Source organism: Oncorhynchus gorbuscha, unplaced genomic scaffold (genome assembly GCF_021184085.1).
Source record: "Oncorhynchus gorbuscha isolate QuinsamMale2020 ecotype Even-year unplaced genomic scaffold, OgorEven_v1.0 Un_scaffold_1219, whole genome shotgun sequence".
Classification (NCBI taxonomy): domain Eukaryota; kingdom Metazoa; phylum Chordata; class Actinopteri; order Salmoniformes; family Salmonidae; genus Oncorhynchus; species Oncorhynchus gorbuscha.
In genome coordinates, this window is record NW_025746061.1 from 22,501 (window position 1) to 40,000 (window position 17,500).

At 41.0% G+C, this 17,500-nt stretch overlaps 1 protein-coding gene across 1 annotated transcript; it reads right to left on the reverse strand.

Annotated features, from left to right (window-relative positions):
- Nucleotides 1-1,355: 1,355 nt before the first annotated feature.
- Nucleotides 1,356-14,302, reverse strand: LOC124021803 (regulator of G-protein signaling 14-like). The gene is made up of 3 exons (XM_046336927.1): nucleotides 14,249-14,302; nucleotides 13,890-14,067; nucleotides 1,356-2,108 (listed from the first exon to the last, which is right to left on the reverse strand). The coding sequence occupies exons 1-3, from the start codon at nucleotides 14,300-14,302 to the stop codon at nucleotides 1,675-1,677; spliced, it is 666 nt and encodes a 221-aa protein (XP_046192883.1). The 3' UTR covers nucleotides 1,356-1,674.
- Nucleotides 14,303-17,500: the final 3,198 nt, after the last annotated feature.

A 17,500-nucleotide genomic window follows, 5' to 3' on the forward strand; every position in this document is an offset into this window, starting at 1 on the left:
GATGTATCCTCATGACAGATAACAGACCTAGGATCAGTGTTGCTGTCCCCTGAACCACATCATCTAGATGTATCCTCAGGACAGATAACAGACCTAGGATCAGTGTTGCTGTCCCCTGAACCACATCATCTAGATGTATCCTCAGGACAGATAACAGACCTAGGATCAGTGTTGCTGTCCCCTGAACCACATCATCTAGATGTATCCTCAGGACAGATAACAGACCTAGGATCAGTGTTGCTGTCCCCTGAACCACATCATCTAGATGTATCCTCAGGACAGATAACAGACCTAGGATCAGTGTTGCTGTCCCCTGAACCACATCATCTAGATGTATCCTCAGGACAGATAACAGACCTAGGATCAGTGTTGCTGTCCCCTGAACCACATCATCTAGATGTATCCTCAGGACAGATAACAGACCTAGGATCAGTGTCTGGAAGGGGTTAACTTCACCTCCCAGAGACTGGGGTGGGCTGAGTCCCAAATAGAACCATATTCACTATATAGCACACTACTTTCCATCAGAGCCTTAGGGGTAGTGCACTATATAGGGAATAGGGTTCTGGTCTAAAGTAGTGCACTATATAGGGAATAGGGTTCTGGTCTAAAGTAGTGCACTATATAGGGAATAGGGTTCTGGTCTAAAGTAGTGCACTATATAGGGAATAGGGTTCTGGTCTAAAGTAGTGCACTATATAGGGAATAGGGTTCTGGTCTATAGTAGTGCACTATAAAGGGAATAGGGTTTTGATCTATAGTAGTGCACTATATAGGGAATAGGGCTCTGGTCTAATGAAGTGCACTATATAGGGAATAGGGTTCTGGTCTAAAGTAGTGCACTATATAGGGAATAGAGCTCTGGTCTGACGTAGTGCACTATATAGGGAATAGGGCTCTGGTCTAAAGTAGTGCACTATATAGGGAATAGGGCTCTGGTCTGATGTAGTGCACTATATAGGGAATAGGGTTCTGGTCTAAAGTAGTGCACTATATAGGGAATAGGGTTCTGGTCTAAAGTAGTGCACTATATAGGGAATAGGGCTCTGGTCTGATGTAGTGCACTATATAGGGAATAGGGCCCTGGTCTAAAGTAGTGCACTATGTAGGGAATAGGGCTCTGATCTAAAGTAATGCACTATATAGGGAATAGGGCTCTGGTCTAAAGTAGTGCACTATATAGGGAATATGGTTCTGGTCTAAAGTAGTGCACTATATAGGGAATAGGGCCCTGGTCTAAAGTAGTGCACTATGTAGGGAATAGGGCTCTGATCTAAAGTAATGCACTATATAGGGAATAGGGCTCTGGTCTAAAGTAGTGCACTATATAGGGAATAGGGCTCTGGTCACTAGTAGTTCACTATATAGGGAATAGGGCTCTGGTCACTAGTAGTTCACTATATAGGGAATAGGGCTCTGGTCACTAGTAGTTCACTATATAGGGAACATGGTTCCATTTCGGGAGAGAGGAGAGGATAGTTCAGAGGTCAAACGCAGTTCGAAGGTGAAAGGCCACGGTTCAGAGTTCACACAGTGGAGGTACCTGAGCAGGGCGAGCTGTGGAGGTCGTGTTGGGAGAAGCGTGGTGGGTTATGGGTAGCGGAGGAGGAGTGGTGTGGGGTTAGGAGAGTGGAGTTAGGACTGTTGATGTCTCCTTCTCCCACCAGGGTCAGGTCAGCTAGGGTTTCCTCTTGTAACATCTGCTGCCCCTGGGAGGGGGGGTGGAATGTAGTGCCGGGGAACGGGGAGGGGTCTGTTGTGGTGGGAGGGGGGGAGGAGCGCTCGTCTTCCCCCTCCTCCTCCTCCTCCCGTTCCGAGCGAGGATTCCAAGCTCTGTGATTGGCCGCCAGTGTTCAAAGGGAACGAGCCACCGCCTCCACCTTCCTTGTTGCCGTGACGTCTGTTTTCCCCGTAGCCGTAGTTGTCGCTATCGCCATGGTTACCACCGCCGCGGCCATGCTGGGTGACGCAGGTGGGAGGAAGAGGAAGGGGTGGTGGTGAAGGGCTGAGGCGGAGGAAGTCGGGAAGTGTCAGGTCACTCTTGTCTAACAGACCTCGCTGGTCGTCTGCTCTGCTGCACTGAGCTTTGGATATGAGCTGGAAGAGCTCTGGAGAGAAGATACACACACACACACGCGCGCGCACACACACACACACACACACACACACACACACACACACACACACACACACACACACACACACACACACACACACACACACACACACACACACACACACACACACACACACACACACACACACACACACACACACACACAGAGAGACAGAGACACAAGCAGAGACAAACACACACAGACACACACGAGGTCAATAAAAAATAACACAGAGATACAGGTATATAACATGAATTATCACTACTTCATATCACTACTCACTACTTCATATCACTACTACATATCACCACATATCACTACATATCACTACTTCATATCACTACTTCATATAGATACTTCATATCACTACTTCATATCACTATATATAGATACTTCATATCACTACATATCACTACTCACTACTTCATATCACTACATATCACTACTTCATATCACTACTACATATCACTACATATCACTACTTCATATCACTACTTCATATCACTACTCACTACTTCATATCACTACATATGACTACTCACTACTTCATATCACTACATATGACTACTCACTACTTCATATCACTACATATCACTACATATCACTTCATATCACTACATATCACTTCATATCACTACATATATATAATTCATATCACTACATATCGCTACTTCATATCACTACATATAACTACTTCATATCACCACATATCACTACTCACTACTTCATATCACTACATATCGCTACTTCATATCACTACATATAACTACTTCATATCACCACATATCACTACTTCATATCACTACTCACTACTTCATATCACTACATATAACTACTTCATATCACCACATATCACTACTTCATATCACTACTCACTACTTCATATCACTACATATCGCTACTTCATATCACTACTCACTACTTCATATCACTACCTCATATCACTACTTCATATCACTACTCGCTACTTCATATCACTACATATAGCTACTTCATCTCACTACATATAGATACTTCATATCACTACATATAGATACTTCATATCACTACATATCACTACTTCATATCACTACATATAGATACTTCATATCCCTACATATAGATACTTCATATCACTACATATCACTACTTCATATCACTCCTCGCTACTTCATATCACTACATATAGCTACTTCATATCACTACTCACTACTTCATATCACTACATATAGCTACTTCATCTCACTACATATAGATACTTCATATCACTACATATAGATACTTCATATCACTACATATCACTACTTCATATCACTACATATAGATACTTCACATCACTACATATCACTACTTCATATCACTACATATAGATACTTCATATCACTACATATAGATACTTCATATCACTACTACATATCACTACATATAGATACTTCATATCACTACATATAGATACTTCATATCACTACTTCATATCACTACATATAGCTACTTCATATCACTACATATAGATACTTCATATCACTACATATCACTACTTCATATATAGATACTTCATATCACCACTCACTACTTCATATCACTACTTCATATCACTACATATAGATACTTCATATCACTACTTCATATCACTACATATAGATACTTCATATCACCACTCACTACTTCATATCACTACATATCGCTACTTCATATCACTACTCACTCCTCATATCGCTACTCGCTACTTCATATCACTACATATAGATACTTCATATCACTATTTCATATCACTACTTTATATCACTACATATAGATACTTCATATCACTACATCATATCACTACTTCATATCACTACATCATATCACTACTTCATATCACTACATATAGATACTTCATATCACTACATCATATCACTACTTCATATCACTACATCATATCACTACTTCATATCACTACATCATATCACTACATATAGATACTTCATATCACTACTTCATATCACTACATATAGATACTTCATATCACTACATATAGATACTTCATATCACTACTTCATATCACTACTTCATATCACTACATATAGATACTTCATATCACTACTTCATATCACTACATATAGATACTTCATATCACTACTTCATATCACTACTTCATATCACTACATATAGATACTTCATATTACTACATCATATCACTACTTCATATCACTACTTCATATCACTACTTCATATCACTACTTCATATCACTACATATCACTTCTTCATATCACTACATATCACTTCTTCATATCACTACATATCACTTCTTCATATCACTACTACATATCTCTACTTCATATCACTACTTCATATCACTACCGCTACCTCATATCGCTACCTCATATCGCTACCTCATATCGCTACTCACTACCTCATACCGCTACCTCATATTGCTACTCGTTACCTCATATCGCTATCTCATACCGCTACCTCATATCACATATAGATACGTCATACCGCTACTTCATATCACTACTCACTACTTCATATCACTACATATGACTACTCACTACTTCATATCACTACATATGACTACTCACTACTTCATATCACTACATATCACTACATATCACTACATATCACTTCATATCACTACATATCACTTCATATCACTACATATAGATACTTCATATCACTACTTCATATCACTACTTCATATCACTACTACATATCACTACATATCACTACTTCATATCACTATACTTCATATCACTACTCACTGCTTCATATCACTACATATCACTACATATCACTTCATATCACGACATATCACTACTTCATATCACTACTTCATATCACTACATATAGATACTTCATATGACTACATACAGATACTTCATATCACTTCATATCACTACATATAGCTACTTCATATCACTACATATAGCTACTTCATGTCACTACATATAGCTACTTCATATCACTACATATAGCTACTTCATATCACTAAATATAGATACTTCATATCACTACATATAGCTACTTCATATCACTACTTCATATCCCTACATATAGATACTTCATATCACTACATATATATACTTCATATCCCTACATATAGATACTTCATATCACTACATATATATACTTCATATCACTACATATCGCTACTTCATATCACTACATATAACTACTTCATATCACCACATATCACTACTCACTACTTCATATCACTACATATCGCTACTTCATATCACTACATATAACTACTTCATATCACCACATATCACTACTTCATATCACTACTCACTACTTCATATCACTACATACTTCATACTTCATATCACTACTCACTACTTCATATCACTACCTCATATCACTACTTCATATCACTACTCGCTACTTCATATCACTACATATAGCTACTTCATCTCACTACATATAGATACTTCATATCCCTACATATAGATACTTCATATCACTACATATCACTACTTCATATCACTCCTCGCTACTTCATATCACTACATATAGCTACTTCATATCACTACTCACTACTTCATATCACTACATATAGCTACTTCATCTCACTACATATAGATACTTCATATCACTACATATAGATACTTCATATCACTACATATCACTACTTCATATCACTACATAAAGATACTTCATATCACTACATATCACTACTTCATATCACTACATATAGATACTTCATATCACTACATATAGATACTTCATATCACTACTACATATCACTACATATAGATACTTCATATCACTACTTCATATCACTACATATAGCTACTTCATATCACTACATATAGATACTTCATATCACTACATATCACTACTTCATATATAGATACTTCATATCACCACTCACTACTTCATATCACTACTTCATATCACTACATATAGATACTTCATATCACCACTCACTACTTCATATCACTACATATCGCTACTTCATATCACTACTCACTCCACATATCGCTACTCGCTACTTCATATCACTACATATAGATACTTCATATCACTATTTCATATCACTACTTTATATCACTACATATAGATACTTCATATCACTACATCATATCACTACATCATATCACTACTTCATATCACTACATATAGATACTTCATATCACTACATCATATCACTACTTCATATCACTACATCATATCACTACTTCATATCACTACATCATATCACTACATATAGATACTTCATATCACTACATCATATCACTACATATAGATACTTCATATCCCTACTTCATATCACTACATATAGATACTTCATATCACTACATATAGATACTTCATATCACTACTTCATATCACTACTTCATATCACTACTTCATATCACTACATATAGATACTTCATATCACTACTTCATATCACTACTTCATATCACTACTTCATATCACTACTTCATATCACTACATATAGATACTTCATATCACTACATATAGATACTTCATATCACTACTTCATATCACTACTTCATATCACTACATATAGATACTTCATATTACTACATCATATCACTACTTCATATCACTACTTCATATCACTACTTCATATCACTACTTCATATCACTACATATCACTTCTTCATATCACTACATATCACTTCTTCATATCACTACATATCACTTCTTCATATCACTACTACATATCTCTACTTCATATCACTACTTCATATCACTACCGCTACCTCATATCGCTACCTCATACCGCTACCTCATATCACTACCTCATATCGCTACCTCATATCGCTACTCGCTACCTCATACCGCTACCTCATATTGCTACTCGTTACCTCATATCGCTATCTCATACCGCTACCTCATATCGCTACGTCATACCGCTACCTCATATCGCTACTCACTACTTCATATCACTACATATGACTACTCACTACTTCATATCACTACATATGACTACTCACTACTTCATATCACTACATATCACTACATATCACTACATATCACTTCATATCACTACATATCACTACATATAGATACTTCATATCACTACTTCATATCACTACTTCATATCACTACTACATATCACTACATATCACTACTTCATATCACTACTTCATATCACTACTCACTGCTTCATATCACTACATATCACTATACTTCATATCACTACTCACTGCTTCATATCACTACATATCACTACATATCACTTCATATCACTTCATATCACGACATATCACTACTTCATATCACTACTTCATATCACTACATATAGATACTTCATATGACTACATACAGATACTTCATATCACTTCATATCACTACATATAGCTACTTCATATCACTACATATAGCTACTTCATGTCACTACATATAGCTACTTCATATCACTACATATAGCTACTTCATATCACTAAATATAGATACTTCATATCACTACATATAGCTACTTCATATCACTACTTCATATCCCTACATATAGATACTTCATATCACTACATATATATACTTCATATCCCTACATATAGATACTTCATATCACTACATATATATACTTCATATCACTACATATCGCTACTTCATATCACTACATATAACTACTTCATATCACCACATATCACTACTTCATATCACTACTCACTACTTCATATCACTACATATAACTACTTCATATCACCACATATCACTACTTCATATCACTACTCACTACTTCATATCACTACATATCGCTACTTCATATCACTACTCACTACTTCATATCACTACCTCATATCACTACTTCATATCACTACTCGCTACTTCATATCACTACATATAGCTACTTCATCTCACTACATATAGATACTTCATATCACTACATATAGATACTTCATATCACTACATATCACTACTTCATATCACTACATATAGATACTTCATATCCCTACATATAGATACTTCATATCACTACATATCACTACTTCATATCACTCCTCGCTACTTCATATCACTACATATAGCTACTTCATATCACTACTCACTACGTCATATCACTACATATAGCTACTTCATCTCACTACATATAGATACTTCATATCACTACATATAGATACTTCATATCACTACATATCACTACTTCATATCACTACATATAGATACTTCATATCACTACATATCACTACTTCATATCACTACATATAGATACTTCATATCACTACATATAGATACTTCATATCACTACTACATATCACTACATATAGATACTTCATATCACTACATATAGATACTTCATATCACTACATATAGCTACTTCATATCACTACATATAGATACTTCATATCACTACATATCACTACTTCATATATAGATACTTCATATCACCACTCACTACTTCATATCACTACTTCATATCACTACATATAGATACTTCATATCACCACTCACTACTTCATATCACTACATATCGCTACTTCATATCACTACTCACTCCTCATATCGCTACTCGCTACTTCATATCACTACATATAGATACTTCATATCACTATTTCATATCACTACTTCATATCACTACATCATATCACTACATATAGATACTTCATATCACTACTTCATATCACTACATATAGATACTTCATATTACTACTTTATATCACTACATATAGATACTTCATATCACTATTTCATATCACTACTTCATATCACTACTTTATATCACTACATATAGATACTTCATATTACTACATATAGATACTTCATATCACTACATCATATCACTACTTCATATCACTACTTCATATCACTACATATAGATACTTCATATCACTACATCATATCACTACTTCATATCACTACATCATATCACTACTTCATATCACTACATCATATCACTACATATAGATACTTCATATCACTACTTCATATCACTACATCATATCACTACATATAGATACTTCATATCACTACTTCATATCACTACATATAGATACTTCATATCACTACATATAGATACTTCATATCACTACTTCATATCACTACTTCATATCACTACTTCATATCACTACATATAGATACTTCATATCACTACTTCATATCACTACTTCATATCACTACTTCATATCACTACATATAGATACTTCATATCACTACTTCATATCACTACTTCATATCACTACATATAGATACTTCATATTACTACATCATATCACTACTTCATATCACTACTTCATATCACTACTTCATATCACTACATATCACTTCTTCATATCACTACATATCACTTCTTCATATCACTACATATCACTTCTTCATATCACTACTACATATCTCTACTTCATATCACTACTTCATATCACTACTTCATATCACTACATATCACTGCTTCATATCACTACTTCATATCACTACATATCACTTCTTCATATCACTACTACATATCTCTACTTCATATCACTACTTCATATCACTGCATATAAATACTTCATATCACCACTCACTACTTCATATCACTACATATCACTACTTCATATCAATTAATATCACTACTCGCTAATTCATATCACTACATATAGCTACTTCATATTGCTACTTCATATCACTACATATAGCTACTTCATACCACTACATATAGCTATTTCATACCACTACATATAGCTACTTCATATCGCTACCTCATATTGCTACCTCATACCGCTACCTCATATCGTTACTTAATACTGCCACTCGCTACCTCATATCGCTACTCGATACCTCATACCGCTAATTCATATCGCTACTCGCTACCTCATACCGCTAATTCATATTGCTACCTCATACCGCTACCTCATTTCGCTACTTGCTACCTCATACCGCTAATTCATATCGCTACTTGCTACCTCATACCGCTACTTCATTTCGCTACTTGCTACCTCATATCGCTACCTAATATTGCCACTCGCTACCTCATATCGCTACCCCATATCGCTACTCGCTACCTCATATTGCTACCTCATACCGCTACCTCATACCGCTACTCGCTAACTTATACCGCTAATTCATATGGCTACCTCATACCTCTACCTCATATTGCTACCTCATACCGCTACCTCATATCGCTACTCGCTACCTCATATCGCTATCTCATATCGCTACCTGATATCGTTATCTCATACCGCTACCTCATATCGCTACGTCATACCGCTACCTCATATCGCTACCTCATACCGCTACCTCATATCGCTACTCGCTACCTCATATCGCTATCTCATATCGCTACCTGATATCGTTATCTCATACCGCTACCTCATATCGCTACGTCATACCGTTACCTCATACCGCTATCTCATACCGCTACCTCATACCGCTAATTCATATTGCTACCTAATACCGCTACCTCATTTCGCTACTTGCTACCTCATACCGCTAATTAATATCGCTACTTGCTACCTCATATTGCTACCTCATACCGCTAATTCATATTGCTACCTCATACCGCTACTTAATTTCGCTACTTGCTACCTCATATCGCTACCTAATATTGCCACTCGCTACCTCATATTGCTACCTCATATTGCCACTAGCTACCTCATATCGCTACCCCATATCGTTACTCTCTACTTCATATTGCTACCTTATACCGCTACCTCATACCGCTACTCGCTAACTTGTACCGCTAATTCATATCGCTACCTCATATCCCTACTCGCTACCTCATATCGCTATCTCATACCGCTACCTCATATCGCTATCTCATACCGCTACCTCATATCGCTACCTCATACCGCTACCTCATACCGCTACCTCATACCGCTACCTCATATCGCTACCTCATACCGCTACCTCATATTGCTACTCGTTACCTCATATCGCTATCTCATACCGCTACCTCATATCGCTACGTCATACCGCTACCTCATATCGCTACCTCATATCGCTATCTCATACCGCTACCTCATACCTCTACCTCATACCGCTACCTCATATCGCTACCTCATATTGCTACTCGTTACCTCATATCGCTATCTCATACCGCTACCTCATATCGCTACGTCATACCGCTACCTCATACCGCTACCTCATACCGCTACCTCATATCGCTAGCTCATACCGCTACCTCATATCGCTACCTCATACCGCTACCTCATATCGCTACGTCATACCGCTACCTCATATCGCTACGTCATACCGCTACCTCATATCGCTACCTCATATCGCTACCTCATATCGCTATTTCATACCGCTACCTCATACCGCTACCTCATACCGCTACCTCATACCGCTACCTCATATCGCTACCTCATACCGCTACCTCATATCGCTACCTCATACCGCTACCTCATATTGCTACTCGTTACCTCATATCGCTATCTCATACCGCTACCTCATATCGCTATCTCATACCGCTACCTCATAACGCTACGTCATACCGCTATCTCATACCGCTACCTCATATCGCTACCTCATATTGCTACTCGTTACCTCATATCGCTATCTCATACCGCTACCTCATATCGCTACGTCATACCGCTACCTCATATCGCTACCTCATACCGCTACCTCATATCACTACCTCATATCGCTACCTCATATCGCTACTCGCTACCTCATACCGCTACCTCATATTGCTACTCGTTACCTCATATCGCTATCTCATACCGCTACCTCATATCGCTACGTCATACCGCTATCTCATACCGCTACCTCATATCGCTACCTCATATTGCTACCTCATACCGCTACCTCATATTGCTACTCGTTACCTCATATCGCTATCTCATACCGCTACCTCATATCGCTACGTCATACCGCTACCTCATATCGCTACCTCATACCGCTACCTCATATCACTACCTCATATCGCTACCTCATATCGCTACTCGCTACCTCATACCGCTACCTCATATTGCTACTCGTTACCTCATATCGCTACGTCATACCGCTACCTCATATCGCTACCTCATACCGCTACCTCATACCGCTACCTCATATTGCTACTCGTTACCTCATATCGCTATCTCATACCGCTACCTCATATCGCTACGTCATACCGCTACCTCATATCGCTACCTCATACCGCTACCTCATATCACTACCTCATACCGCTACCTCATATCGCTACCTCATATTGCTACTCGTTACCTCATATTGCTACCTGATATTGCTACTCGCTACCTCATATCGCTATCTCATACCGCTACCTCATATCGCTACCTCATACCGCTACCTCATATCACTACCTCATATCGCTACCTCATATCGCTACTCGCTACCTCATATCACTACCTCATACCGCTACCTCATATCGCTACCTCATATTGCTACTCGTTACCTCATATCGCTATCTCATACCGCTACCTCATATCGCTACGTCATACCGCTACCTCATATCGCTACCTCATACCGCTACCTCATATCACTACCTCATATCGCTACCTCATATCGCTACTCGCTACCTCATATCGCTACCTCATACTGCTACCTCATATCGCTACCTCACCGCTACCTCATACCGCTACCTCATATCGCTACCTTTATACCGCTACCTCATATTGCTACTCGTTACCTCATATCGCTATCTCATACCGCTACCTCATTTCGCTACGTCATACCGCTACCTCATATCGCTACCTCATACCGCTACCTCATACCGCTACCTCATATTGCTACTCGTTACCTCATATCGCTATCTCATACCGCTACCTCATATCGCTACGTCATACCGCTACCTCATATCGCTACCTCATATCGCTACCTCATACCGCTACCTCATACCGCTACCTCATATTGCTACTCGTTACCTCATATCGCTATCTCATACCGCTACCTCATATCGCTACGTCATACCGCTACCTCATATTGCTACCTCACCACTACCTCATACCGCTACCTCATATCGCTACCTTTATACCGCTACCTCATATTGCTACTCGTTACCTCATATCGCTATCTTATACCGCTACCTCATATCGCTACGTCATACCGCTACCTCATATCGCTACCTCATACCGCTACCTCATACCGCTACCTCATATTGCTACTCGTTACCTCATATCGCTATCTCATACCGCTACCTCATATCGCTACGTCATACCGCTACCTCATATCGCTACCTCATATCGCTACCTCACCGCTACCTCATACCGCTACCTCATACCGCTACCTCATATTGCTACTCGTTACCTCATATTGCTACCTCATATCGCTACCTCATATCGTTACCTCATATCGCTACCTCATATCGCTACCTCATATCGCTACCTCATACCGCTACCTCATATCGCTACCTCATATTGCTACTCGTTACCTCATATCGCTATCTCATATTGCTACTCGTTACCTCATATCGCTATCTCATACCGCTACCTCATATCGCTACCTCATACCGCTACCTCATATTGCTACTCGTTACCTCATATCGCTATCTCATACCGCTACCTCATATCGCTACGTCATACCGCTACCTCATATCGCTACCTCATACCGCTACCTCATACCGCTACCTCATATTGCTACTCGTTACCTCATATCGCTATCTCATACCGCTACCTCATATCGCTATCTCATACCGCTACCTCATATCACTACCTCATATCGCTACCTCATATCGTTACCACATACCGCTACCTCATATTACAATATATCACAGCTCATAATTTCAACAGCATGCAAGAGGAGACAGTGTATCAATCAGTTAGACATCTCAAAGCTACAGGCTAGAGTTAGGAAGGAGAGGAGACATGGACGAGCTACACACAGCTAGCTAGCGAGCATCAACAGCATCAATGCTGCTACAGCAATACAGTGTTAGTTAGTGACAGCACAGCTAGGGGTTTGAAGGAGAGGAGGAGAGGGAGGAGGAGGGAGGACGTTGTTTTACCTTCAGCTTCGTCTACAGTAATCTTTTTCTGCTTTCTCTTTTCAGTGGGCGGGGCTTTATTTGGCGCCGCTGTCTTGCGGTGGCTGCTGGGTAAGAGGCGGTCGTCACGGGCAGAGGAGGAGGGCTTGTTTCCGTTGCTGAGCGCCGCGCTGGGCCTCCCTGACGCCCTCTCATCCCCCTGACAGGTTTAGTGAACAACGAGGGGGGGTCAACGAGTTAGGGGCGTGGGGGCAGTGATGATGATGATGATGATGATGATGAGGGAGGGGATGTGTGTGGGGGGGTGTGTGTGTGTGTGTGTGTGTGTGTGTGGACAGCTTTTGATTTCTCCGTTCAGAGCTTAAAGGTGACAGTTGGACCATGGTCATATCGGTGGCCACAGTTTGGTCAGAGGGCTGTTGAGGAGGTGTCATGGGACACAGGGACTTCTATCAGCTAACAAAACATCTACACACGACGAGCACACAACACACACAACACCAGAACACTCCACAACACAAAACCAGAACACACCAGCACACAACACCAGAACACAACACCAGAACACACCACAACACCAGAACACACCACAACACCAGAACACACCACAACACCAGAACACAACACCAGAACACACCACAACACCAGAACACACCAGCACACAACACCAGAACACACCACAACACCAGAACACAACACCAGAACACACCACAACACCAGAACACAACACCAGAACACACCACAACACCAGAACACAACACCAGAACACACCACAACACCAGAATACACCACAACACCAGAACACACCACAACACCAGAACACACCACAACACCAGAACACACCACAACACCAGAACACACCACACCACCAGAACACACCACCAGAACACACCACAACACAACACCAGAACACACCACAACACAACACCAGAACACACCACCAGAACACAACACCAGAACACACCAGAACACCAGAACACAACACCAGAACACACCACAACACCAGAACACAACACCAGAACACACCACAACACCAGAACACACCACAACACCAGAACACAACACCAGAACACACCACAACACCAGAACACACCACAACACCAGAACACACCACAACACCAGAACACAACACCAGAACACACCACAACACCAGAACACACCACAACACCAGAACACAACACCAGAACACACCACAACACAACACCAGAACACACAACACCAGAACACACCACAACACCAGAACACACCACAACACCAGAACACACCACAACACCAGAACACAACACAAGAACACACCACAACACCAGAACACACCACACCACCAGAACACACCACAACACCAGAACACACCACAACACCACAACACACCACCAGAACACACCACAACACCACAACACACCAGCAGAACACACCACAACACCAGAACACAACACCAGAACACACCACAACACCAGAACACACCACAACACCAGAACACACCACAACACCACACCACAACACCAGAACACACCACAACACCAGAACACACCACAACACCAGAACACAACACAACAACACACCACAACACCAGAACCAACCACAACACCAGAACACAACACACCACACCACCAGAACACACCACACCACCAGAACACACCACAACACCAGAACACACCACCAGAACACACCACAACACCAGAACACAACACAACACCAGAACACACCACACCACCAGAACACACCACAACACAACACCAGAACACACCACACCACAACACAACACCAGAACACAACACAACACCAGAACACACCACAACACCAGAACACAACACCAGAACACAACACCAGAACACACCACAACACCAGAACACACCACACCACCACAACACCAGAACACACCACACCACCACAACACCAGAACACAACACACCACCACAACACCAGAACACACCACAACACAACACCAGAACACAACACAACACCAGAACACACCACAACACCAGAACACACCACAACACAACACCAGAACACACCACAACACCAGAACACACCACAACACCAGAACACACCAGCACACACCACAACACCAGAACACACCACAACACCAGAACACAACACCAGAACACACCACACCACAACACCAGAACACAACACAACACCAGAACACACCACACCACCAGAACACACCACCAGAACACACCACAACACCAGAACACACCACAACACCAGAACACAACACCAGAACACACCACAACACCAGAACACAACACACCACACCACCAGAACACACCACAACACCAGAACACACCACAACACCAGAACACACCACAACACCAGAACACACCACCAGAACACACCACAACACCAGAACACACCACACTACCAGAACACACCACAAGACAACACCAGAACACACCACACCACAACACCAGAACACAACACAACACCAGAACACACCACAACACCAGAACACACCACAACACCAGAACACACCACAACACCAGAACACACCACACCACCACAACACCAGAACACACCACACCACCACAACACCAGAACACAACACACCACCACAACACCAGAACACACCACAACACAACACCAGAACACAACACAACACCAGAACACACCACAACACCAGAACACACCACAACACCAGAACACACCACAACACCAGAACACACCACAACACCAGCACACACCACAACACCAGAACACACCACAACACCAGAACACAACACCAGAACACACCACACCACAACACCAGAACACAACACAACACCAGAACACACCACACCACCAGAACACACCACAACACCAGAACACACCACAACACCACAACACACCACCAGAACACACCACAACACCAGAACACACCACAACACCAGAACACACCACAACACCAGAACACACCACAACACCAGAACACACCACAACACCAGAACACAACACCAGAACACCAGAACACAACACCAGAACACAACACAACACCAGAACACACCACAACACCAGAACACAACACAACACCAGAACACACCACAACACCAGAACACACCACAACACCAGAACACAACACAACACCAGAACACACCACAACACCAGAACACACCACAACACCAGAACACACCACAACACCAGAACACACCACAACACCAGAACACACCACAACACCAGAACACACCACAACACCAGAACACACCACAATACCAGAACACAACACCAGAACACACCACAACACCAGAACACACCACAACACCAGAACACACCAACAGAACACACCACAACACCAGAACACACCACAACACCACAACACCAGAACACACCACAACACCAGAACACACCACAACACCAGAACACACCACCAGAACACACCACAACACCAGAACACAACACCAGAACACACCAACAGAACACACCACAACACCAGAACACACCAACAGAACACACCACAACACCAGAACACACCACAACACCACAACACCAGAACACAACACCAGAACACACAACACCAGAACACACCACAACACCACAACACCAGAACACACCACAACACCAGAACACACCAACAGAACACACCACAACACCAGAACACACCACAACACCAGAACACAACACCAGAACACACAACACCAGAACACAACACAACACCAGAA

Excerpts from the sequence above, each read along its gene's own strand:
- LOC124021803 (XM_046336927.1), bottom strand. The coding sequence starts at position 14,302 with ATGACACCTCCTCAACAGCCCTCTGACCAAACTGTGGCCACCGATATG. Across the intron at positions 14,068-14,248 it reads TGGCCACCGATATGACCATG|GGGGATGAGAGGGCGTCAGG; the intron begins GTCCAACTGTCA and ends TAAACCTGTCAG. Across the intron at positions 2,109-13,889 it reads TACTGTAGACGAAGCTGAAG|AGCTCTTCCAGCTCATATCC; the intron begins GTAAAACAACGT and ends TCTTCTCTCCAG.